This window comes from Aptenodytes patagonicus, chromosome 2 (assembly GCF_965638725.1).
Source record: "Aptenodytes patagonicus chromosome 2, bAptPat1.pri.cur, whole genome shotgun sequence".
Taxonomy (NCBI): domain Eukaryota; kingdom Metazoa; phylum Chordata; class Aves; order Sphenisciformes; family Spheniscidae; genus Aptenodytes; species Aptenodytes patagonicus.
Genome location: NC_134950.1, coordinates 5,465,833 through 5,493,662, shown reverse-complemented (window position 1 = coordinate 5,493,662; position 27,830 = coordinate 5,465,833). Strand labels below are relative to the sequence as shown.

General features: G+C 41.2%; 1 protein-coding gene across 1 annotated transcript in view; it reads right to left on the bottom strand.

Annotated features, from left to right (window-relative positions):
* The window catches only part of FAM135B (family with sequence similarity 135 member B), a 222,776-nt gene that overhangs the window by 145,226 nt on the left and 49,720 nt on the right, over window positions 1–27,830 (bottom strand). The window contains exon 2 of the mRNA XM_076329049.1: window positions 10,023–10,118. Within this exon, the coding sequence (XP_076185164.1) occupies window positions 10,023–10,099 (77 nt within the window). The 5' untranslated portion in view covers window positions 10,100–10,118. The remainder of the gene's footprint in view (window positions 1–10,022; window positions 10,119–27,830) is intronic.

The window sequence follows — 27,830 nt, the reverse complement described above, 5'->3', positions numbered from 1 at the left end:
ATGTTGCAGCACATACATATACATCCTTTCACAAACCTGAGGGCTTAGACTCCCTTCCCCTACACACACACACACACACACAGAGCTGAGTGATTCCCAGTGGTAGACACAGGTCCATCGTCCATATGTAACTCTATGAATTAGGAACTGCAGTCAACATTTGAAGTGTAGCTCTCTATAAATGTAAATCATGTTAGGTGAAATTGAAGCTGCTTTCTGACATAACTCACTCAGAAAGTCATCAAAGCAGCAATGTAAATGTCACTTGGATTGGGGTGATATTTACTTTCCTTAGAAGAGATAGTATCCAAATGTTAAGGAAGCAAAGGTTTATTTTTTGGTCAACCAAATACAACAGTTAGCCAAGTTTGGGGGTTTTTTTCTTTTGATTTTTGGTTTTTTTTAAAGGCTTGCAAGGAACACACTTTTCCACTCTTCCAGCACCGATTACCAATAAGGGATTGTTTACCAAGTGAATGGAACCTGGAGTTAATATATTTTTAATATTTTTTAAAACTAATTGTCGTGGTTTAACCCCAACCGGCAACTAAGCCCCACACAGCCGCTCACTCACTCCCCCCTGGTGGAATCGGGGAGAGAATTGGAAGAGTAAAAGTGAGAAAATGCATGGGTTGAGATAAACACAGTTTAATAGGTAAAGCAAAAGCCATGTGCACAAGCAAAGCAAAACAAGGAATTCATTCACTCCTTCCCATCGGCAGGCAGGTGTTCAGCCATCCCCAGGAAAGCAGGGCTCCATCACGTGTAATGGTTACTTGGGAAGACAAACGCCATCACTCTGAACATTCCCCCCTTCCTTCTTCTTCCCCCAGCTTTATATGCTGAGCAGGACGTCATATGGTATGGCATATCCCTTTGGCCAGTTTGGGTCAGCTGTCCTGGCTGTGCCCCCTCCCAGCTTCTTGTGCACCCCCAGCCCACTCGCTGGTGGGGCGATGTGAGAAACAGAAAAGGCCTTGACTCTGTGTCGGCGCTGCTCAGCAGTAACGAAAACATCCCTGTATTATCAACACTGTTTTCAGCACAAATCCAAACCATAGCCCCATACTAGCTACTGTGAAGAAAACTAACTCTATCCCAGCCAAAATCAGCACACTAATAAATATTAAGTTATTTTTTTAGGCTTTGGGGTACAACCTTCCATGGTTTTCATAGTAATCATAAGCATTAAAAGGTTAATTTTAAATAGTACAGGGATTTCTTGTCTAACTGCCTGACTCCAGGAAACACAGCTTTAAAAAAAAGGGGTAGGACCTGCTTCAAAAGCATAGACATTGCCAAAGGCTCAGCTACAAACTCTGGCACAGAAAACTTACTAGAAATGTCCTTGCTTAATACTGGGTATCATGAAGAAGCTTCTTTGGAGGCATGAGTTACAGAGCTGCATTGCTTGCCAGCCTCTAAATCGGAGATGACACAATCCAACAAGCTGATGGAGAGACTCCCATTAATGTCAGTCATTCTGAAGAAGGCTATAGAAGCCTGATTAACATAAATGCCACATGGTTTTAATTGATTTCCTGAGTACTTAGCAGTCTTGAAAACTGAGACTGGAAGAAACAGTGCATTTTCTGAGATGTAGATGTTTGTATTATTTCGTTTGGCTATCACAACCCATTGCTGACAAGATCACTGCAAAGTGTCCATTCTACTGTGGTATTGGCTTTGTCTAAACATCCAAAATTTTATACCCTTATTCAGCTAAACAAGTACATAAACACACCAGCTGACAAGCTTTTTCTTTTCTTTGTTCAATCCCATTCAGTATGAGATTCTTATATGATACTCATCACTAATATCTGAGCAACCCTCAGTAGTGCTTCCACTAAGACCAATGTCTGTCATATAATTTTCCTTTTATTCTCTCCCCTTGGGTAGAAACTTGAGCAGTAGAGTGTTTTCTATTTTAACTCTATATTCTTTGCACACACAAACACACTATTGTGTGCTCTTGTCAGAAATGCCAGATCAGTTGTAAGATGCCTGACCCTTGGAGATGATCCCATGTCCCGTAGGGGTTCACTGCACTGCTCCAGTCAGGTCCCAGAGAAGGGATGATCCTTTATGCAGGTGCATTTTCCATTTCTGACACAAAGTTCTAATTTGCTAAAAAAGAAAAATGCTGATCACCGTGTTCAATCCTGAGCTTAAGAACCCTTGTCTAGATTCTGGTCACAGGCTGCAAAACACTCTGAAAACAGAAAGTAAGTTATCTTCTGCTTTCTACACCAGCTTCCCATACGACACGGTGTCCAATGTGCTTACAGTAACCTGTGGGGCTGAGGAGATAATGTGCAGTGTTTTGTAGCAATTCACTCATGACGACATTTCTGCAGCTCAGAACAATTGGCATTAGGACATCAGAGCAAGAGGGCATATCCTATGCAAACAGAGATAATAGGAGTATCAGTCATACCTGTTATGGTTATTATCAGCAAGCAGCCTAGGGACAGTCCCAAGCTGCGGGCCAGAGAGACCAATTATGGATATATATCTCTCTCTTTCATCAAAGGATGGTGAGACATACTCTACAAGAAGCTATTGCCTAACTGCTAACTTGTGTCTTGCTTAGGTTCACCTCTCCTTTCTCTGTTACTCACTGAACCATTGTAGTGTGACACACTTATATGCAACAGATGGATATGCATATTCTCTGCATAATGTTGTCACTTGATTTTACACCATCTGGTTAATTGTACAATCAGCAATTATTACACAAAAATGGCTGAAGAGACACAAAGGGAACTGACCACAGTAGGTCCCAGAAGAAGGAGCTCCCGCAGGCAAGGCACAGTTTTCGTCACTGTAAACTGACTGCATTTCAGAGAGGACACACTAAGGTTCTCTGCCATGTCTAGCATGTGAAACATTATCTCAGGGTCCTCAGTACCAGGTACCATCTATCCAGGCTCCTTATTTCTGAATCTAGATGGTACTAATTCTGTGATTTTGCCTTGGTTAGACAACCTATTAGATGAGTGTGGTGGGTTGACCCTGGCTGGACGCCAGGTGCCCACCAAACCACTCTTTCACTCCCCTCCTCAGCTGGACAGGGGGAAAGAAAATATATCAAAAGGCTCATGGGTTGAGATAAGGACAGGGAGATCACTCAGCAGTTACCATCGTGGGCTAAACAGACTCGACTTGGGGAAATTAATTTAATTCATTACCAATCAAAATCAGAGTAGGGTAATGAGAAAATAAAAACTAAATCATAGAACACCTTCCTCCACCCCTCCCTTCTTCTCAGGCTTAACTTTACTCTTGAATTCTCTACCTCCTTCCCCCCAACAACGCAGGGGGACGGGGAATGGGGGTTGTGGTCAATTCATCACATGGTATCTCTGCCACTCCTTCCTCCTCAGGGGGAGGACTCCTCACACTCCTCCCCTGCTCCAGCGTGTGGTCCCTCCCATGAGAGACAGTTCTCCATGAACTTCTCTGATGTGAGTCCTTCCCATGGGCTGCAGTTCTTCATGAACTGCTCCAGCATGGGTCCTTTCCATGTGTCCTTTCCACAGGGTGCAGTCCTTCAGGAACAGACTGCTCCAGTGTGGGTCCCCCACAAGGTCACAAGTTCTGCAAACCTGCTCCAGCGTGAGCTCCTCTCTCCACAGGTCCACAGGTCCTGCCAGGAGCCTGCTCCAGCACAGTCTCTCCACAGGGTCACAGCCTCCTTCGGGCGCATCCACCTACTCTTCCATGGGCTGCAGGTGGATATCTGCTCCACCATGGACTTCCATGGGTTGCAGGGGGACAGCCTGCCTCACTATGGTCTTCATCACGGGCTGCAGGGAATTCTCTGCTCTGGCACCTGGAGCACCTCCTCCCTTCCTTGTTCACTGACCTTGGCGTCTGCAGAGTTGTTTCTCTCACATATTCTCACTCCTCTCTCTGGCTGCAGTTGCTGTTGCACAATTTTTTTCCCCTTCTTAAATACATTATCACAGAGGCACTACCATGGTTGCTGATGGGCTCGGCCTCAGCCAGCGGCGGGTCCATCTTGGAGCCGACGGGCATTGGCTCTGTTGGACATGAGGGAAGCTTCTAGCAGCTTCTCACAGAAGCCACCCCTGTAGCCCCCCCACTACCAAAACCTTGCCACGCGAACCCCATACAATGAGTTGGAGTTGGCCTTTAGCTCAGTTCTCTGTAAGTAGTGACACAAAACAGTTACCTAATGTATTTCTAGTAAGATAAGTCCGAGTATTGCTTATTCGAAGGAGGAAGATAATTTCCAGATACGAGAGTATCCTACTTTCCACTGACTATAGTGATCATCGGTCAACAGAGTTTGTTGAGATGCTGCTCTTCACCTGCAGAACAGTCTCGTATCTTAGGCTTGATGCTATTTAGTTTCAGTCTTTTCCCCCTGCCACTGGCGCTGCAGATCCCACCTTTCTTCAGTAGACATAGGGTGCCTGTAAACTAAAGATGGATGCACTAACTCACCAAATGAAAGAATTGTCTTCACCAACTGTCATGAAAATAACACATCATAAAAAAGGAAGACCCGGGGAACTACAGGCCAGTCAGTCTCATGTCTGTGCCTGGGAAGATCATGGAACAGATCCTCCTGGAAGCTCTGCTAAAGCACATGGAGGACAGGGAGGTGATTCGAGACATCCAGCATGGCTTCACCAAGGGCAAGTCCTGCCTGACTAACCTAGTGGCCTTCTATGATGGAATGACTACGTCAGTGGACATGGGAAGGGCTACAAATGTCATCTATCTGGAATTCTGTAAGGCCTTTGACACAGTCCTCCCACAACATCCTTCTCTCTAAACTGGAGAGGTATGGATTGGATGGGTGGACTGGCCTGGTGGGGTGAGGAATTGGTTAGATGGTCACATCCAGAGGGTAGTGGTCAACGGCTCAATGTCCAGATGGAGATTGGTGACGAGTGGTGTCCCGCAGGGGTCCGTATTGGGACTTGTACTGTTTAATAATTCAGCCTGGAGAAGAGAAGGCTTCGGGAAGACCTTATTGCAGCCTATCAGTACTTCAAGGGGGCTTATAAAAACATGGCAGCAACCTTTTTAGCAGGGCTTGTTGCGACAGGACAAGGGGGAATGGCTTTAAACTAAAGGGGGTTAGATTGAGACTAGATATAAGGAAGAAATTTTTTATGCTGAGGGTGGTGAAGCACTGGCACAGGTTGCCCAGAGAGGTGGTGGATGCCCCATGCCTGGAAACATTCCAGGTCAGGTTGGAGGGGGCTCTGAGCAACCTGATCTAGTTGCAGATGTCCCTGCCCACAGCAGGGGGGTTGGACTAGATGACCTTTAGAGGTCCCTTCCAACCCAAACTATTCTATGATTCTATTCTGATTCAATACCTGATTCTCCTGAAGTTGAACATTTGCTACACTTTGGGACATTGACGTTTAGCTTACTGATCACCAACACCTCAGCTACTTTCATGAGTACAGGTTTGTGCTACACTAGTTTCAGTCCTGTCAGTTCAGTGCAGCAGGTTCTCAGCTATCACTGCATGACCATGTAGACAGTCATTGCCTTCTTACTCCTGAGCTTTTTTCTTTTTTTCTTTTTTTTTTTTGGAAGGTATCTGATGCTGCCTTAAAGTGAAAGTCTGTTCAAGAGTCACAGAAATAACATGTCTTCGTGCCAAGAAAAAAGTCGGTTCTGTCAATACATCTGTTCCAAAGGACAGTAGTCATTATTCCAGAAATCCATCACTTCATCATGCCTGTTAGCCCTTTTCTTTTTTCTTTTTTACTTCATTTATATTAAAGAGAATCCTTGCATCATAAATGAACTAGGTAAGTATTTTCAAAATGACATAGATTTACAGTCCAAAAGTGATTTGCATTTCATTACAGGTGAGAAGTTTGAAGAAATGCATACTGTTATGAACAAAGTGACAAGATTTTTCTCTGTCCTAGACTTTTAAATGATTTTTTTTTTTTTGCATATCCTGACACTGTACCTCAAAGACTCCGGGAAATAAGGTCTGAACCTCTGAATATAATGTGTATTTTCCAGGTATCCATCCTGACAAGAAAGTCATTCGTTGATTGCCAAACCCCAGTTTGCTGAGGAAAGGAGCTGCTGCATCGTGCCTCTGAAGGGGATGATTTAATGACTAAGTACACTGAAACACTGTTGTCCATCTGGTAGGCAACAGGGATGTTTTGCCACATAAAGGCTTTGTCTGTTAAGGCAGAATATCACGTTTTCAGCAGCTCTGAATGCTACTGATACTTGGTCTGATACTTGTAGGATTTTGTAAATTCTGAGACCACTGATCTTTTCCCCAGGGCAATGTTGCATTCATTTTAGAAGAAGCTGGACTTCATTTTTCCACTCACTTTTAATCACCACCACCCTTTACACGCACAAACCACCAGTGTAACTGTTAGACACTTACAAATTGCAACCTGGAATTTGAGGATTGAAAAGAATGATAAGCAGTTGATTCAGTCCTGTGATTGGTAACTAATGACTTACCTTGATCCTTGTTTTATAATACATCATTGCCAGAATCCCAGCATTATTAAGTCAGTATTTCACCTTCTTTTTGCCCTCTATTCCCTCACAGACTCCAAAAGTTATTTACCCTGTGAACGCAATAGTTGTGTTTTTTTTTTTTCCTCTGTCAAATAGATTTTGAAAAGCTTTAAGAAAAAGAGGTGCAGAAGGATTGCTTCTGACAGAACCAGACAAATCAATTAATTGATCTCTGGTAGTCACGGATAATTTTATTTCCTACTCTATTAAGGAAAATCAGAATCAGTTAGCTAATTTCACTAGAGAAAATATCTGTCACCAGTTATTAAGCAGCACACGATGGAGAGAATTAAGGACAGAAAAGTTAAAAATGTTTTTTTTTTCCAGAAATTGCATTACTTATTAGTCAACCTTTAGAACTCTGGCGTCAAACAACATTGCGAATCCTTTGGTTTGACCAAAGAAAAGGTTCTTTCTTCCCCTATAGCAGCACTTAAAACATTTAACCTTTGATGTCTATAAGTACTGACACTGTTATGTTTGTGCTTCAGAAGAAGATAAATTTAACACTAACTGACCAAAGTAAATTACCTTCAACACAATATTTACTGATGACTGTTCCTATTATATATGCCAGAAACATATAACCATAACAAATATTTACCAGAAAAAAACTGATTAATTTTATATCGGAGTCTCTTTTCAATATTAACCATTCATGCAGGTTAAGAAACATGATTCAAATATCACAGGTGTAATTCAGGCAGATTAAGGAGTTTCTGTTTCTTGTGGGGAGGGACAGGTGGCAAGTGGCTGTGTGTGCATACAGAATTCAAAATAGCTTCCAGTGCAATCAAAAATAGAACAGGACCATTACTGAAGGCTTAACATTTTAAAGCACTTTGACTCTGTGGCTTACAGCCAGCAGATCCTGTCCTTAATCAAGTTTGATAATTAACCATCACCTAACGGCTCCAGAAGGGCTGATTCTCCCAGGATTCTCTTCCTAAACCTTGTTGATTTATTCATTCCTTTATTTGCATGGAGTGCTCTTCTCCAAAGGGCTTACTTGGCCCAGCCACACTCTCCCTAAAGGTACTGTCTTTAGAAGAACAGTTAGCCAAGACTAAGTGTTTTTGGAAAATACTGTCCTTATTTCTGCACAGTTATACAGTTCCAACCCAGGAATTTCAACCTTATGTCAATTAGGCATACAGTAGCAGGAGTGTTATGTATTTGTGGAGATACATCATCAGGTTTTTTATTACGTTTGTTTGGGGGGTTTTTGGTACCAAAGTATTAAGAGGAAAAGTAGGCAACATAAATTATTATTAATACTCTTCATTTTTTTTCTTGCTTTTGTTATTAAAAAAACCAGCATGTTGGGCTCCCACAGAAATTAAGATTCATTTCAGCTCCACTGCTATCCTGATGGACAACCTTTCCTAAATCGCCTTTCTGGCCTTTATCAGGACAAAATGATATTGACTCAATTTACAAGGCACTCAAAGAAGAAAAACACTAGTTAAATAGAAAATTCCCATCGTTATTAGTTCTACCACCCTCTCATCTGGGGAGACCATATGTCAATCCAAGATATCCCAGATGTCTATAGTGAATATCAACAATGGCAGTAGGAGAAAAAATAAAAAATGTGCCAAAGTTAAAATGAAATTTGGCAAGCTCATCTAGTCCTTTTCTGCACACTTTCATGCTACAGTGATAGGGGTGTTGAGTAGATAAAGCCAGCCAGAGGATACTGATCAGCAAATACGAGACACAATAAAGGATTTTGTTGGAAATGCAAAGGTTAAAACTATGGAAGGAAGCAAATGTAATACTATGCAGGATACATAGAAAGAAAAATTACTGTAAACAAATTAATGCAGTATAACCTATAGTACCATGTGTTTGGAATATTAATCAGTAAAGCAAGGTAAGCACCAGTGGGGGAAAAAAGCAAGCATAATTAGGAACTCATTAGTGTGACAGCAGAATATATTATCTATGTTAGTGCTGGTTTACCCCCACACCAGAGATTTGATCTGACTGTCAAAGCCAAAGGAAGCATTTTACAGAAATTATTGAATGCAAAAGCAGACCAATATGACAGAACCAGGCAGCTCGTCACACAGTAACATGAGAAGTGGGAAGATTCCTGGCTAACCTCTGATCATCCTACTCTCTAAATCCAAAAAAATCACTGAACCCACAGACGGGTGTGGATTTTCAATAGTGAGGAAGATCAAAGACATTACAGTCATCACCAGAAGCCAAGAAAAAAAATCTATAGCTAGAACTGTCTTCTAAGGTCATAAGGACTGGAATACACAGGAGACTTCTTTTATAACTCAGATAAACCAAACACCTCAAGCACAGAGGATTTATTTGTTTTTCTATTTAACACAAGTACTTGGTATAGTCAGAATGCTTTCTAACATAAAGTTGGTGGATATTTGCTTGGAGACATGAACAGAATGACAGATGTCAGCTGTTAAAACAAAATAGAGCCGTGTTTCCTTCATTCAAGTTCACAGCATCTTTTCCATGTAGTTCATCACAGCAAAAAACAAATAACAAAAAGCCTGTATGTAGATGGAAACAGCTCTACCTAATCCATCCCAATACCTGAAACAATTCCATATTTTTCTTGCTCGAAATGGTGCTCGAGATGGACAAATCAGCTGTGAACCACCCCTGTGCCAAGCTAAGGCTTGAAAGAGAATATCTAGTGTGCTGTACACATCAGTCCTCATAAATAAAATAAAATAATATTCCACTAGACCCACTATTGTCCATGAAGTACATTCTTTTGACCCACCTGGGTCTTCTGGTCTCCTCAAAAAGTGTTTCAGTATCTTATCTTTTCCTCACTGAAAAACACCTGTGGGGTCCAATATGCAAACAGAGTAACAACTCACACTTGGTTAGGCCTCTCCACAGCCACCGGGTTGTTATAAAAACTATTAGGAAGAGAGGTACAAAAGAATAGGGGCAAAAGTTTCGGTAAACCAGAAGCTGTACATGTTCTTCTAACCTACAGGGATGTGAAAAAACTATGTGCCCACCAGAACTGGAGCTTTAGGCAAACATGAGCATTCATGTTCCCTTCTGAAATGGTGGGATTCAGCTAAATTTCATTAAAAGAATATAGTCTATTAGATTTATGACCCTAAAATGAATGTTTTCATTATAGTTCAACGCAGCTACAATTTAACACAGAGGCTCAACACCAGTCCAGAAGCATTTAAAGCATCTATTGTGCTTATATCTGAACAGATGATTAAAATATTTTGGAGCATTACAACATTACATTACAAAAACAAGTCAGTCAGTCTGACTTTATAGTGAAAGTAATGTACATTGATCTTCCTTGACAGCAATGAAAGCCCAATGACATCCTTCCCTGTCCCGGAGATTGCATGAAATATAACTACATTTGGCAGGAAAGAAACTGTTTTGGAGTTTAACTCTTTTCTGTAAACTACTCCTCTGTAATCAGCTGCAAATTAATGGAAACATCAACTCACCCTCTCTGGAAGAGGTCCACATTATGGAATTTGTGTAGCTCCACAGAAAACTCGACCGTTCCCTGGACCTCAGACATGATTTTTTCAGGTCATCACCTAAACAACACATATATACAGGCATTATAAACATTGGAAGTATTTTGCTTAACAAATCCATGAATGGATTACTACATTTTATTCAGCATCTTGGGGTCCATGCAAAACTTGAAATCAACTGAAATCAGTTGGAATCTTTCCAGAAAGGAAAGGAGTCTTCAGGAAGACTCATTAAAAGTCAGATCAAAGCAGTAATTAAGTGAGGTAAAAAGTCTAATTAAGCCTGAGGACAGAATGATAATATTACGGAAAGTATAAGAAGCAGAAAGTAAATAACATATTATGTGCAAGAATCTCAAAGCAAATTTTAATTAACCCTCTTGCTACTCTTGTATGGGAAATTGATTTTTTTTTCTTCCCGTTTTACCAAATGGCAGATATCCAGGGTCAGCACAGCTCATTTCTGTAAAAGCACAGGCCAAAAAGACAAAAACCCTAGACAGATGAGAGCAGAACTCAGAATTCTCTTGCTTTTGACCCCTCCTATGACTTAACTAAAGTCTCAGAAGGGAAGCTTCTGAGGGAATATGAATAATTTAAAGATTAATGAATAGAAGAGATTCTTCTAAGGAAAATGCTGGCAATCAAAGCACCTAATAGGCCACAACAGCCAGATCAAGATTTTGAAGCATTACAGCCATTTACAGATAATATCTCATACGTTCATTGAATCACAGAATAATTCAAGTTGGAAGGGAACTCAGGAGGTCATACCTTACTAAAGGAAGCTTTGCGAAAGTAAGTTTCCAAATCAGCACTATTTAATACACCAGCGTAAACCCTTAACATTAATTGCAGCAGAGGCAAGCCACGGGCTTTTACAGCTTTTGGACAGGTTTTGAATTTGCTATTTACCATTTCCTCCTTTTCTCCCTGCAAGTCTACTTCTGGCAATCTGCAAGCTCTCTGGAAATTGTCTATAGCATCACTGAGAAGATAGAGATCAGTTTTGTTTAATTAACACGTTCATAACCATCATTTTGGTAGCTGTTTCACAGCAGCCAAGTACAATCTCTGAGGAAGACCTATGTCAGGGCTATTAATAATTCCCCTATCTGAGACATACAGGGCTTCAGCTGTATCCAGCTCATCCTGCAAAGGGGACATCCAGCTCAGACTGTGAAGTGGAGAATTTCTCCGTATGTGCTAACCAGTAATTTCCATGGCACTCAAAGATTTGACCAGTTCCTCCAATGAAGCAGGAATGAAGAGGAGTTTGATGGATGAAGTCCTCAGATAAGCATTAGGCTGTAGCTTTCTGCTAAGTCCCAATGCTCACTCTTGATTGGTAATTTTCCAACTGACTGGCTTATTACACCGATTATTTTAAAATATATTTTCTTTCTGGCTATCCTCTCAAGCAATACCATTTTTCAAAAAAAGCTCATTCCAGAGTTAAAAGGTTGTTGATTTTTCATTCACCCTCCTCAAAAACAAACATTGCAGATGTTGACTCTGGAATGACAAGAATGGGACATAAGATGTACACAATATATGTAATATATGTCTATAAATGTGAAAAAGAAAAGAAGGACAATTGTTAAGCTACCCATCTGATATACCTCCAAGGTAAGGAACTCTACATTAGCTCATGTCAGGCCATGATTTAGGAGCGGTGAAGGTAAACTCAAATGCCATTACTTGACAAAATACTATTTTTTTTTCCTTCCCCCCTATTTCAACAGGAATGAGACTAATCCTTTGTCCTTTTGCCTTTCTGCACAGCCTAAGGAGTTGTATACTGTTTATAAGGCATGTATATCGCATATCCACCTGGTTATGTGTGTGATAGTCTCATCTGAGTGTACAGCATCAAAGCAAAGCAGACTGTGTCTGGGAAGCCAAAAGAAAACGACACAATACCACAAAGTGATACTCTGACAAGGTATTTAGCCTTGAGAAGAGTGCTAATTGGAAGAATTGCCTCTGGATAAATCTGCAATTTGTGCTGAGGCATATTTCCCTAGACCAAAAGCTCAGCATCAAAGGAAACTCTGTGCTTTTGAAGACACCAGTTTACAGAGGAGAGGTGTGAATGGATGCCAGCCAGTTCAGACCAGCACCAGTATGGTCAAAGACAGAAAGAATGACGTGAATCTAAGGTTAGCTAGGGTGAATGAAGAATTAAATACGTGAAAATACACACACGCCTTCACTGTATTTACATTTTATTTTGCATGCTTTGTACTTTTTCAAAACAAATATAGCAGAATTGTCCTGAAAAAAACCCCACATTTCTGTAACTTTATTTCCCTGACTGATCACCAGAATGAAAGAGTAAATAGCTACTACACCAGGTTGGACTTCCATCCACCCCACCAGCACACGAGAGGATCAGAGCACATAAATCTACGCCAGGTGGCTATAGGGACTGAGCCCCCAGCAGCAGAGCCTGGTACTTCAGGGAACACCTGACAAGTACTCAGAGGGGCCTCTGGCACACTTTATCGTCATGGCACTTAGCAAGGTTCAAAGAAAAATTGCTCAGAGACATGCTTCTATGAAAGAAGCTATGAAATTTGACAAAACAGCTGCAGGCCCCCCTGGATCAAGAAAATACAACTGCTTAAAATGATGCACTGAGTTTTCACTGCTGTACCAGATGCCTCCTTAAAGGAACCTGATCACAGCCCTTCAAAATCCAGGGTTTGTGAAGGACCTCTGACCACCCCTTACTCACTGATTACTATGTGGGACGACCTTGGGTTATAAGTAGAGGAGTAGTCAGTAAAAATAATACTGAAGTGAAGGATGCATCATACATCAGCACTGTAAACACAATAGGGAATGTTGCCAGTACTGAAGTATCATCAATTTATCTAATAAGCAGTTTAAAGAAAAATATAAAGGTGATTCTTGGAAGGCTTTAGTACATTGTTTTTTCTAAAATGTCTGTTTGTAAGTCAAATCTTTTGCATTTTCCAGAAGAGGACTGAAGACGACACTAGTAAATATCCATGGGAAGCTACTAAAGCAACTTGGAATGTGTTTTGGTCATATGTTTCTGTAAAAGCAGCGCCCATCATCATTCTCATTACTTGCAAAGCACTGGATTGCTTTGTAAGGTGCTGCCATCATCACTGGTTGTGCTGTGCTGTCCTACAGGCACCGACTTTATGAGTCAGGTCACCACTTTGACAGTTTGTCCTTCCAACTAGAGTTGGTGTCCTAGCAAGAGACAGTCAATTTCAATTGTCATTTTACTTGTAGCAAGGAGACACTAACTGAAATTCAGAATGCTTTATGCAAATAAAGCCCTATGAAAATCTATATGCTTAAAGATTGGAGACTGTCTCACTTGCATTTTTAAAGGAAGGCTTGATTTTACTCTCCACGTCTCCGTTGTTGTCAGTGGAGATACCTTCTGGATTGGAGATTGTTCAACATCTGATACTGGCCAAACTGCATCTTTATCCTCCATTGCTCTCTGCAATATTTTTGACTCACAGTATTTGTGCTAGTGGCATTTTAGAGATACAGTCAACTGATGAGCCCTCTGACAGCAGGTGATTAGTTGGTTACATACCCCACACACACACGTTAAACATCATGAAGCTAAAAACAAGTCTGACAATTGCCTGCTGAGATAGCAATCGGCATCAACCCAGCCAAAGGGAGCTGAGGAAGGTGAGATGGGGACAGAGCAGGGTGGAAATAAGAACAGGACACTGCATACTCTGACAGTCCATGAACTGTCTAGCATTTGTGTAATTACATCTGAGTGAAAAGTAAACCAGACATTTATTTAGTGCTTTCACCATTCTTGTCCATCTCCATCACAGAAGCCAGGAAAAAAAAAAAAGAAAAAAACACCAAGGACAAAAGAACAAACCACCATGTGATAAAGGGCAATGACTCATAAACCAAGAAACATTCATTTAGGAGAATAAAGCTGCCTCTCAGGAAACACGGCACATACTATCTCCAGGGTAGCACCACTCTCCTTACTGCTTCTAAAGCATCTTTTATTGTGAATTTCTTCAGAAGCTGGTGTTTGTTGCTAGCTGGACATTTTTATTGGTTTATTTATTTATTTATTAATAATTCCTCGGTTAAGCGTGTAGAATAAAGTCACAGTGAGATAACCTTATTCACCTCTCCACAAATACCTTTACCTACTGTAAAATTCTAAGTAAGGAACAGAGGAACACAGTAGAAGGAGGACAATAAAGACACACAAATATGGTCTGAGACTAAAGCATTAGGAGAAGCAGCACACTCATTAGACCAAGTCTCTTTTTTTTGTTGTTGTTTTTCTTTATTAATTAAATTACTCCAATGTTCACCTTCATGCAGCTGAACTGGATCCCAGTTCTTACGGCAGTGATTGCACCTCAATAGCCTTTTCTGAGCATACATCAATTGCTTGAGTCAAAGCAGTCACAAATGTCAGTAAGTCCTTTCACTGCAACATTGTCATTAACCGTTCTCCGGTTTACAGAACCTGTCATTTTTTTCTGCCAGCACATCAGTAAGAAGGAAGAGGTGAGGTCTTCAACAAAACAATGATTTCAAAAGTTAACACCTCATTTTGTTAAAATAAATCAAGCCAGTAATTCTTTTCTAAGATTTTGGGTGATGGCAAGACATCTCCTTTACACTTTTAAAAGGAGCCAGTCTAAATACAGTACTAAAGATACAAAGAAATGACAAGGCTTGTTTAGCAAAGCTATTAAATAAATAGTTACAATATTTTATATTTTACCTTTTCGCAGTAGAAATCACTGACATAAGAGTTCCTAGAACCTGGATCTCCCATAAGTAATATATTTTTGGACTATTCTAGGGTAGAGGTGGCATTGAATTTTATTCAGAACACCTCTTCTTTTCCTAAAACAGTTTTGTTTGTTTCCCCAGCACTGCTGAGGCTAAGGAATTACTGGAATGTAAACTTTTTACTGAATTATTATAAAACTTCCTTTTTCCCGAGACATGTGTGTCAACCCTGGGGAAACCACCAAAGATTATGGTTTTACTTCAGCAAAGTGATTCAAGCATGGGTTTATGTCCCTTTGACTTGTGGAATTAGACCTTTCATCTCATTATAGTACAGTCAACAAGCTAGAGCATTTGAGTCATGGAAAGCCAATGAAGTATGTGACCCCTCAAGACTCGCCCTTTGCCACAGCTTTAACAGTAACAAAAAAGCTCTGCGTAGTATCGTTTCTCACATTCAAGTACGAGAACTTCAACAGATTGATAAATCAAAATATCTACACTTGGTGGAAAACAGATATCACCTCACTCAATATTTGGCCTCACTAAACAGTATGTAATGAAGTTGAAAGCAAAGAATATATGCAATAAAATTTGCATAGATGATGCACATGCACAATTTAGAACTCAGCCAGAAGGGCTTGTTAGTTTGTTTCCTAAATGCACTTACAAAATCCACAACCTTTAGGTCACTGCTTGTTTGTGATTTGTCTGTTTTTTTTAATAGGTATTACCATTTAAGACTTAAATCTCAAGTCTTCTTCAGAAATCATGTTATTCTTAGCCATGAGAAACCTTCTAATGCTCTGTTTAGTCACAGAAGTATCAGGGATTACTTTGCAAGATCTCCAATCTTTACAATCACCTAACATTACCCAGTAGAGTTGAGAGAATGTGATAGTATCACAGCACAAGACAGATAGCAATAATCCCTTGCAGCTATTTTGCTAAGGTTTTTAGGTTTCCAGTCTGTTGTAATCCTTTCAATTGTATGCTTTCAATATGTAAGCCAAAATAAAGACTTGTGATACAAATAAAAACAAATGCAAGGCATATAGTCTTATTCAATCATATCTATTAAACATGGGTTTTTTTCCACTGCATAAGCATTCAGCCTAGTTCAAAATGTTAAAGACTAGTTTGTTTTTTATACTCTAAAGAGCTAACTCAGTTTGGATACAAGCCCTGAAAATAATCTTCCAATATTAAAAAAAAAAAAAAGTTTGCTGTTTAATATTCTTGGGAAAATCAATATCCACAGTTTTGTCAGATGCATTAGACATATGTTCATAGAGTGCAACACCATGAATCATTTTTCCCAAGGTTCGTTGATTGCTACCGCCAAAATGTTATGAGTTAGAGACACAGAAGACAAATAATAAATGATCCTTTAAAAAATTACTCATAACCCAAAGAGTATTCAGAGTGGAGCAAATAAGAAAGGAGCTAGTTTATTTTATGTAATATTTTTCATACTGACAAACTCCACTGTGCTTTGTCTTTTGCCAGCACAACTGGAATTCACAAAGTACCAGTGGTACCTAGTTTGATAGGGGTAGATACCTATTCCACCTCCAGCAACAAAATTAGTGTTATGAGTAAAAGCACTTGCACCTCACAGTTGAGAACCTTCACTCTAGCTCAATAGCTTCAAATATATGGTCCAGATAGTCATGGGTGAAAACAGAGTGTACCTAAAGGGATCCAAAGAAAGTCACTTAGGAAAACAAGTCAACAACTTACTTCAATTCCTCTCACATTCTGTTTGTGAGACCAATCCACATTGGAGAATTCGTACAGCTCAGCAAATCCAAGAAGGCTGAAAACCAATGGTCTAGATTATACTCTTCATAGACTGGTCGTTTCAAGGGTATTTAGATGGAGGAATAAATCTACTAGGGAAAAAAACAAAAATACCAGGTTGTGCCAGAGGATTTGTAGGGCAGAACTGAACAAGGGCCAGAATAAATGTCAGGTGCCAGTAGGCTGCTCTTATGAGATATAAAGCCTTTGAGCTATTAGGCAGGATTAAATGTGAACACAGCTGTGCAAATTTAGGTCAGATCACTCAAAAAAAAAGAATGAAGAGCAACCTCGATTTGTCCTCTGTTAGCACGTGCCTGTGCACTGTCAGGACACCAGTTCTGAGTTCAGCTCAGCACAAATCGCTATCTGCTTACACCAGTTAATAATAACCTGCTGTTGGTATTGTGCACAAAATAAAACAGCAGGAAAAATTCAGACAAAAGAGGAGGGAGAGCAAAACAGAAGGAAAAAGGAGATAATATAAACTTCCACCTGGACTAGCTTCCCACTGCTATATAATCCTCTCTTCTTCACACCCACCCTACCTCTTCCTTCCCCAACTTGTATTTCTTTTTATGACCTTCAAAAAAAAAGACTTTTAAAGTTTTATGCACAACTGAGAGCTAAAACTCCAAACTCCTAAGAACATCATCATCTTCAATCTTCGCAAGTTTTTGTGTCTTATTCCCACTGTTCACCTAAATCTTTTTTTCTGATATTCCCGTTGTCACTCTTAGAAACACAAAATGCATCAAAAAGCAGCAAGTTATCTGAAGCCTATTTAAGACACTCAGACAGAATTATCCATCGTTCTCACATTTGACTGTGCTCCCCTCACCAATAAAATGAGCTATATTCTTCTCAGTCTGTGCTCTTTTGTTAGTTTCATACAGGAAAATAGAGCTCTTTAGGACACGGACCATATATTATTTTCCTGTATTCATAAAAGAGCCCCACAATTTTTTTTTTTTTTTTTTTTTTTTAAGTTCTACTCAATTTCATACATGACTGATCTCCAAACAGCATGGACATAGGTCTATACTAAGTCCTTGGGAATATAGCGGGATGTTTGACCTCATTCAAATCTTTAACAACACCTAAAGGCCAGTTCTGTCTGTCTTCTGAATAGGCCACATCTGGGTGTGACAGCCAGTTGACCAAGATCCTCCTTGGAAAGATTCCAGCATCAGGTGCTGTAGGGCTGGAAAGGAGATGTAAGAAGATGGATGAGATGCATCATCTTGTAAGAGCCATGTGGCTGCCTGATGCATGAGTAAAGGAGCTCACTGCTTTTGAGCACAAACTGTCATGTCAATAGAGACATCGCCAAAGAATCCGAATACATAACAGAGGGATTTGAACATCACCATGATGCCACTAACTAGTGACAGCTAATGCACTAGTGACAGCTAAGACAGTGAAAGGCTAATGGATTATATGTTTTCTGGCACAGTTCTGACTGCATTTCCATTTCTGGTCACGAAAAATTTCATGGCACTGTCTAACTCTGCTGTAAACTCTGCTGTCCTTGTCAGATTTTAAATGCTTATTTTGCCTGATCAAATTCACTACAGTTTCTCTTGGACAAGTTATAGTCTCCTTCAGATGTTCTGAGGACATTCTAAGTAAGCACATAGTTTACATTAATCACACTGATTATCCTTGTTTGTGAAAAATTTAAAGCATAGACACTTGCCCATGAGATTCATCTCATTAACTAGAAATGCCTTTATATGTATGAGGTGTTGGGAGTCACACTATAGTCAATTGAGATCTAGCAAATACACTCAACAAGATTCACGTGGCCACTGACACCTACTTCTATGCTGACTACCAAGGGAACTGAAGGTAACTTGCTCAGGTGTAGCTATATGAGCCAAGTCCACACCTAGTTAGGTGAATGTCATTCCTAGCAAAACTGCACATATAAACAGAATGTGTCTGCAGAATCACACATGAAAAGGGCGAGAGAGGCAGAATGTGTGTGTCTGTATAGATATTATTGTCTTATATATTTAAAAAGGATAAAGGAAAAAAACAAGCAAATCCTCAAAACTTAATGATACCACATTTTGCCTTTTTTTGCCCTACAACATTTTGCCTTTTATGATACAGATGTAGACATCTAGCTGGAATCAACAGTCAGAGTATCACTGGATTGAAAGGTGTTCAGCACTTAGAAGATAAGAAATGCCAATGATAAGGTTGGCCGTGGAGTCTTAATGCACATGCATCATGTTATGATCAGACACTGATCTACAAAACCACTTCTGCCTCTTGCAGTGCTCAGGACAGACAAGTTCTGGGAATGAATCTGGACTTTTTAGAAGAGCCTCTTTCCTTTTTCAGATTTCAGAAGATGTGTTATAAAGCAGATAAGGGATCCCAGGTAAAAAGAGGACTCTGCTGGTTCAAGGAAATAAGTGCATATTTAGTAAGGCAGGTTCTCTGATGCCTTGATCGCTTGATCCAAGTTTTAAGCAAGTTAAAGTCTCTTAACACAGCCTTTTTTATTTAATAAAATTATCTGAAATTGTTAACAAAGCAAACATTGTCAGCAGCTGTGTTAAGGTTTCATGTGGAATCAGGTGAGCTACTGACGCTCATAAGGAGCTGTTGTGTGTTTGCAGTGCTGGGCCAAAAGAGAGCAGCACAGCAAGTAGTGTCATACTCTCACACGCTGAGCAAGATAAGAGCTTAGAGCATTGAAAGCTTGACAAGCAGTTGTGGGTTGGATTATTATCACCAAAAATGTGTGGTATCACAGGCTGGGACAGTGCAGGAAGAAGATAAGGATGTTGGGGAGAGAACTTGACAGAGAGGGACTGTCAGAGCAGCATCAGCAGAACTAGGATCTTGGTACTACTGGAAAAGGGAATATTTGCAATACAGAAATTAATACAGCATGATGTTTTACCTTCACGCTCACAAAAAAGAAAAAAAAATTACAGCCATCCTCAGCTGCAAAATATTTAACAAATTGCACACAAACTTTGAAACAAATGTTTATTCCAGGGGTCATTGACTACTATAGAAAGTAAAGAATCTGTGGACCATTCTCCATCATGATGGCTCTTCAGACAGGCAGTAACTATTAAACTGGAATGCAGTAACGGAGGAACAGGTGCCGGTTTAAAGCAGCATGATTTAAATATAGGCAATAAAATATGCAGAGCCATAATCAGAATGTTGACTTGTTTTAAGTGTTTGAGGACATGTTGATATAAATAACTGCACCAGGTTTTGCTGTAAAGCAAAAGCTAAATTAAGTGGTTTACAAACAGAGGAAAAGGATGACTTATTTGTCATGGCATTGCTTGAAAAAGAAAGGGCCAAGTGCTAGACATGGAGCCAACACAACAGGGCCTGAGGTACAGCTGCTGAATAAAACGAAGCTAGCAGAGTCTATCAAAACAACAGGAAAAACATTTTTTTCTCAAATTCAGGCCAGCATCTTGGTAAACTTCACCAGAAGGATGGCTTTGTACAGCTACAAAGTTTGCCTTACAGAAGGGCTGTAATTTTTCCTGGAGGCCTTGGCTCTTATTCCAGCCTCAGAACAGCTGCCCCTCAGGTACAGGGTGCCTGACAGGTGCCTGACAAACCTGTCATGCTGCAAGCATGTTGCTCAGTCATCTCATGGAGCTAATGACCCTTCTCAAATGAGTAAGGGCTTACAGGATGGATGTTGAGCTCTTGAGGTTCAGCTGGACAGGGAGCTGGGGGCACTGGCAACCCGTCACACGGCACATGTTGGCTTTGGTGTTGTCCTTAACACACTTACTTGAGTTCCAAAGCAAACAGGGCCTGAAGAGGAAGGAGATATGCTAGCAAGATAAAGATATCCAACTCAAGGCTATTTTCCTGAAATCCTCTTTGCTTGTGCCCAAATACTTCCAGCCAAGCAAATCGGGAAAATTGAAATGATACAATGGACTGTTAAAGACTACACTGAGAGCAATGGGTGGCGGGACGTTCAAACATTGGGATACGCATTTAGCAAAGGCCACCTGGTTAGTCAACACGAGGGGATCTGCCAATCGAGCTGGCCCTGCCCAGTCAGAACTTTTACGTACTGGAGATGGGAATAAAGTCCCTGTAGTGCACGTAAGAAATATGTTGGGGAAAACAGTTTGGGTTATTCCTGCCTCGGGCAAAGACAAACCCATCCGTGGGATTGCTTTTGCTCAAGGACCTGGGTGCACTTGGTGGATAATGCGGAAGGATGGGGAAGTCCTATGTGTACCTCAAGGGGATTTGATTCTGGTTGAGAATAGCCAATGATCTGAATTACCTGATGTTAAGTGCTACATAATATTATATGCCATACTAATGATATTACAATAAGAATCACCCAGACTAATGAAGAATAACTTCAATGAAACCAAGCAAAGCACAGTGATGATGGTACCAGAACTGACTTCAACATGAAACAATCCAACACCACATACCATCTCCATTTTTCCTGCCCTGGAAGATTATTACAACAGATGGAGCCCAAAGTCATGGACTAAATGAACTCAGCGAACATTTTAGAGGAATGGCCTATAGACTAAGGGAATATCTATGTGTGTATATATATATATATTAAAAAAAAACAGGAAAAGGGGTGGTGATTAATGGAAACGTATTCGAAGGTGCAGGACTTGGGCATGACGTAGATGGTCTAGAATAAGGGGTGGATATTGTCCTGGTTTCAGCAGGGATAGAATTAATTTTCTTCCTAGTAGCTGGTACAGTGCTGTGGTTTGGATTTAGGACCAGAAAAAAGTTGATAACGCACCGATGGTTTAGTTGTTGCTGACCAGTGCTTACACTAGTCAAGGACTTTTCAGCTTCCCGTGCTCTACCGACTGAGAAGGCTGGAGGTGCACAAGAAGCTGGGAGGGGGCACAGCCAAACTGGCCAAAGGGACATTCCATACCATGGGACGTCATGCTCAGTACATAAACTGGGGGAAAGCTGGCCGGGGGGGCCGCTGCTCAGGGACTGGCTGGGCATCGGTCGGCAGGTGGTGAGCAATTGCACTGTGCATCACTTGCTTTGTATATTATCATTATTATTATTACATTATTATTATTATTGTTATTATTATTTTATTTCAATTATTAAACTGTTTTTATCTCGACCCACGAGTTTTTCTCACTTCTACTTTTCCAATTCTCTCCCCCATCCCACTGCTGGGGGGAGTGAGTGAGCGGCTGTGTGGTGCTCAGTTGCTGACTGAGGTTAAACCATGACAGCAACACAGACAGGGAGTTTTTTAGAAAGGCAGCTGCGGAAGCACCAGTACCACCATCCTGCCACGCCAATTCCATGTCCCTTGAAGTTCTGCTTTCCTAGAACTGACTAAGTGTGAGCAGACCCGATGTCCATAGCATGCTGCAGATGTACATAAGCCAGCAATAAACTGCACATTTCTGATGCAGATAACAGTCTGGTGGTAGCAGCATGGTATGCACAGCAGGAAAACGCCCTCTTTCTGCAGTTTCTGCAGCCTGTAATGAACCACATAGTGCCAAAATTTACACTGGCACCAGGGCCCAAACAAGATAGTTTAAGGCAAGCAGGGTACCCATACCCTGAAGTTATACAGACCACTATTTAGAATAGCCCTGTTTGTAAGGTCTAAGCAGATGGCAGCAGGAGATGCTTCTTGCCAAAATCAGACAGAACTGTGTTGCTAACAGCTCTACACCCAGGAGAGAATTGCCTGCTGAGGCGTGGGCAGCGGAGAAACTTTCCCCTTCCAAATGGGGTTTCTGAGGCCATGCTGCTTTCTAGTGGAGTTTGACTTCACTTGTGGCTGGCTCTTCCCAGATACCAGAGCTGTTATTCTGCCATTGTAAGCACAGACCAGGTCCTGAAATCTTACGACCATTGTCCCCCTTCATGGTTTCCAGTGGGGTCAATAATGAAGTAATGGAAGGAATTTGATTTTGGATCCAAATGGTCACTGGGGCCTTTTGTGGGAGCTGATCATCTTTCTGATGAATGGAGAGGCCTGTTATGTATGAACTTCCTCCTTCCATCAATAACTGAGTGCCTTATAAGCAAAATGTTGAAAACTTCTTCAACATTTTCTTGTTCTAGGTAAGTGTCTAAGCTCTCTCCTAACTCCTCTCATTGACAGACAAGACTATGCACAGTACAATCCTGTCAGAAGATGCCAATAGCAAAGCTGGAAGCTGGAAGCAGCAGAGTTTTAACCTCATGATCACTCCAAAAGCTGGGGCAGAGAGGAATTACATCAAAGGCTTTGTAATCTTTTCATTACAACATCAACACTATTGAAAAATATAAAATTATGGGCAGCAGTTCGAGTAACAGTCATTGGAGAATGAAGGCAATACAGAAACATACATAGCAAAACTATACTTCGTTCCTCCTCACTCAGTATCCCATCTCTAGCAAGTCCCAGAAGAAAGTTAGGGAAAGAATGTAGCTGGTAGAAGAAATTTCATATGGTGATTCATATGAGAAACCCCATCAGGTACAGAAATCTGGAGACTTTGTGAGGCCAAGGCTGTACCGCCATCACATCTTCAAAACACTGCGGTGAAGTTCTCCCTCTTAGATCCACTCGACTGTCCTTCCTGATTTTGTTGTCAGACTATTGTTCCCAACAAGCAAAATAAAGGACGGGTAACTTTTTTGCCTGGTTTTTTGTTGGGTTTTTTTTAAACATCCTGTGTCAGAGCTCTGTGTCCACAGAGCCATACTGCAGAAATACTTAGAAAATACATACTTCTGTCATATTGCAGAAATACTTAGAAAAACTAAGGAACATTTCATTGTTGTTCTTGATCACTGTCATATAGCGGTACGAAGTGTGTTTTGGGTACTGGACTGTTTACAATATAGCAGTGATGACTGCTTTTACTAGTTTGCCATGGCTTACAGCTAGTTATCTCGGACCTCTATTTAATTTTTTGTTGTTTTGGGTAATGCAGACACACGATTTCAATCAGCAGCCAGAACCAGACTGTGAACACACCAAATACTGTAACTCTGTAGAAACTCCAACACTTCCCATATAATATGTATACTCAAATAGACATAACATGGGGAAAGATTCTAGGAAACCATCACACGGGAACTTTTCCCAAGGCAAAATATTGCACATTTGGAAATGATGGATACATGTGCCCAGCTACACGGCTTTCCCACCCTAAAGTCCTGCTTTGTCATTTCAGTAAGGACAGAAAGTTTACTACCACTCTTTCTCATGTTTTTAGAACATTAGATATGCATCCAATAAAAATACACTGTATGAAGAGCCTACTTGGTATCATAGATTCATTAAGGTTGGAAAAGACCTCTAAGATTATCGAGTCCAACCATCAACCCAACACCACCATGCCCTAAGCATCTCATCTACATGTCTTTTAAATACCTCCAGGGATGGGGACTCAACCACTTCCCTGGGCAGCCTGGTCCAAGGTTTAACCACTCTTTCAGTAAAGAAATTTTTCCTCACGTCCAATCTAAACCTCCCCTGGTGCAACTTGAGGCCATTTCCTCTCGTCCTATCGCTTGTTACTTGGGAGAAGAGACCGACACCCACCTCACTACAACCTCCTTTCAGGTAGTTGTAGAGAGCGACGAGGTCTCCCCTCAGCCTCCTTTTCTCCACACTAAACAACCCCAGTTCCCTCAGCCGCTCCTCAGAAGACTTGTTCTCCAGACCCTTCACCAGCGTCGTTGCCCTTCTCTGGACATGCTCCAGCACTTCAACGTCCTTCTTGTAGTGAGGGGCCCAAAACTGAACACAGTATTCGAGGTGCGGCCTCACCAGGGCCGAGTACAGGGGCACCATCACTTCCCTACTCCTGCTGGCCACACTATTTCTGATACAGGCCAGGATGCCATTGGCCTTCTTGGCCGCCTGGGCACACTGCCGGCTCATGTTCAGCTGGCTGTCAACCAGCACCCCCAGGTCCTTTTCCACCAGGCAGCTTTCCAGCCACTCTTCCCCAAGCCTGTAGCGCTGCATGGGGTTGTTGTTGCCGAAGTGCAGGACCCGGCACTTGTCCTTGTTGAACCTCATACAGTTGGCCTCAGCCCATCGATCCAGCCTGTCCAGGTCCCTCTGCAGAGCCTTCCTACCCTCGAGCAGATCAACACTCCTGCCCAACTTGGTGTCGTCTGCAAACTTCCTGAGGGTGCACTCAATCCCCTCATCCAGATCATCAATAAAGATATTGAACAAGACCGGCCCCAGTACTGAGCCCTGGGGAACACCGCTCGTGACCGGCCGCCAACTGGATGTAACTCCATTCACCACAACTCTCTGGGCCCGGCCGTCCAGCCAGTTTTTGACCCAGCGCACAGTACACCTGTCTAAGCCGTGAGCCGCCAGCTTCTCGAGGAGAATGCTGTGGGAGACGGTGTCAAAGGCCTTGCTGAAGTCCAGGTAGACCACATCCACAGCCTTTCCCTCATCCACTAGGTGGGTCACCTGGTCATAGGAGGAGATCAGGTTGGTCAAGCAGGACCTGCCTTTCATGAATCCGTGCTGGCTAGGCCGGATCCCCTGGTTGTCCCGCTCATGCCTTGTGAGCGCCCTCAAGTTGAGCCGCTCCATAATCTTCCCCGGCACCAAGGTCAGGCTGACAGGCCTGTAGTTCCCCGGATCCTCCTTCCAGCCCTTCTTGTAGATGGGCGTCACATTGGCAAGCCTCCAGTCGTCCGGGACCTCCCCTGTTAACCAGGACTGCTGATAAATGATGGAGAGTGGCTTGGCGAGCACCTCCGCCAGCTCCCTCAGCACTCTCGGGTGGATCCCATCCGGCCCCATAGACTTGTGAGCGTCCAGGTGGCGTAGCAGGTCGTTGACTGCTTCCTCTTGGATTATGGGTGGTACATCAAAATGGATATCAATTGGTCCAGCTGGATATTTTCATAAAGATTCAGAAAAAACATATGGAAAGGTGTAAATCTGCCTGAAAAAAATGAAATGAAAAAGTTTCCTGCTAGACCTTTTCATATTGTGTGGGATGATCTCAGCAAAATGAAGCGATGCACCCAACACCATGTACTCCCTGTGACAAATTTGCAGCCAGCAAAGGTGTCATTTCAATTATTTTGCTCCCATTTCACTAATACAATGCAATTCCAGGAACATGAATATCTTGATGAAAATATATATCACTACAAATACCTTGTACAACACTGCAATTGCATAATCACACCCCAAAAGCTAAAAACCAAAACAAAACAACTTTATATACTCCAGGCCAGGAATTCAGTAAGAATAAAACACCTAGTCAGAAGCGGAGAGGTTATCTACGAGCAGAGGAAATTTCATCACCCAAGGAGAAACTGGGACAGCATTTTGGATTAAACACTTCTTATTCAGAGCAGGAATCTCTAGCAAACAAGGATGAGACGCAGACCAGTTTTTTAGTCTTATGCCAACGTGAAAGACAAGACTATTCAGATTTCCTCTGGCACATTGGAACTTACCAGATCATTTGCTTCGTACTAGTTTGAAATAAAGTGTCATCTCGAAAATTATTGACATTATTTCCTAAGTAACTGAATTCTCTATAAAGGACTAGCTTCCATATCCTGACCCTGCTAAATTTTTGAGCTCCTTGTATTTCATACCTCACAGGGAACATTCAAGATCTCTTAAGAATGAAGACTCAGCTTAGGAGAGGCACTAACAGCTTCTAGGGCAAGATGCGACATGACTGTCAGGCACACATCAAGCATCTATATTAAAACAAGCAGAAGGCTTTTCCTCAGTCTCCAAACAAGAAAGTGAGGTGCGTGTGAAATTAAAGTCAAGAGAATGTAGTTAACCATAAAGCTATAAGCAAAAATAGGTACATCAACATGTAAATAAAATTCCCTTTCACGTGAACAAACCTGTTCAGAGCAGGCATATTTAGCACAAATGTCTGCTCTGTTCCTGTGGGTTTTTCATAGCCTAATTCTTGGTAACAGCTTAATCATTCCTGGTGTCCCATAATCAAATGCTTAACCCCCATTGTTTTTGATTTTTTTTATTAGAAATACAATCAATATGTAGAACATCAGGAGAACTTACAGTGCAATCAGTGCTAAATGCAGCTTACCAAAACATGAACAAACCCCAGCAAATTTCTTGGATTTCTTATGACCTCATTTTACCTCTGTTGTAGAGGGTCTAGCTGATCTAATAATTCTGAAGGGGTTTTGTCAGAAGCATAATTTTATTTCCAGAACTTACAACAGAAGTGATGATGGGCCTGCAGGGCTGAAACTAGCTTCATGTTTGCATCTGACTCTGAATTTTAGACACTAGCTTGTGCAACCAAACATTTCAGATTTGATCTGAAAATCAACAACATGCAATGAACAGAGAGCCTCCAAGGTCTTTTTATTGCTTTCTTAGAAGCAATGGCATTTTTGCCTCTCATTTTGAGCCCTATGAGTGTTTAAATCTACGTAAGATACTTTGGGAAAAGAGTAATTTTGGACATTTTGAAGACTCAAATGCATAGCCAGAATGTCAAACCGCTACTATTTTCACCTATGACACTAGATACGAAATTATTAAAGGTCGATTTTCAATAACAATTAGACACCTAGGGAGAAATTCCAATGCCTAAACATAGAAATCTAGTGCCATTTTCTACCCCCTAAGGTATAAAATAAGAGATCTATTCACAACTGACAGTTTACCCATGGTGTAGGGGAGTTCTGTTTCCTTTTGAAGCAGCAGCTAAATACCAAATGAGGCATCCTAAAGCCTCTCAAATGGCATCTCACACTTATGGTTAGGCAACTGAATCTTTTCTTAAAAGTCTACAAACAAATAAAGCCTAGAAAGTGATTGAACTTAGCCTGAAACAGTCACCCAGCTGAACTAATTCAGCCTCTAATGACTGCATCTCTTTTGGCTGTAATGGGAAGCTTAAACACTTGGATCTCTACATACGATATGTGCATTAACAACTAGATGTAGGTGTCTCAATGTGGAAATGCATCCCTTTCTCAAACTGAAATTCATCTCACCTATTTTAGGTATATACATTGTCTATCTCTACATATGGGCTGCTTGTCTAGCAAAGAGAAAAAAAGTAGGCACCTTTAGAAAGAGATTCCTCTGACCCATTTTTCTACATCCATTTTACACTGAAATGAGTCACATCCTTTCTCTCCACAGATTAGCAGGGGAATCTCGGTGCTTATCTCTGA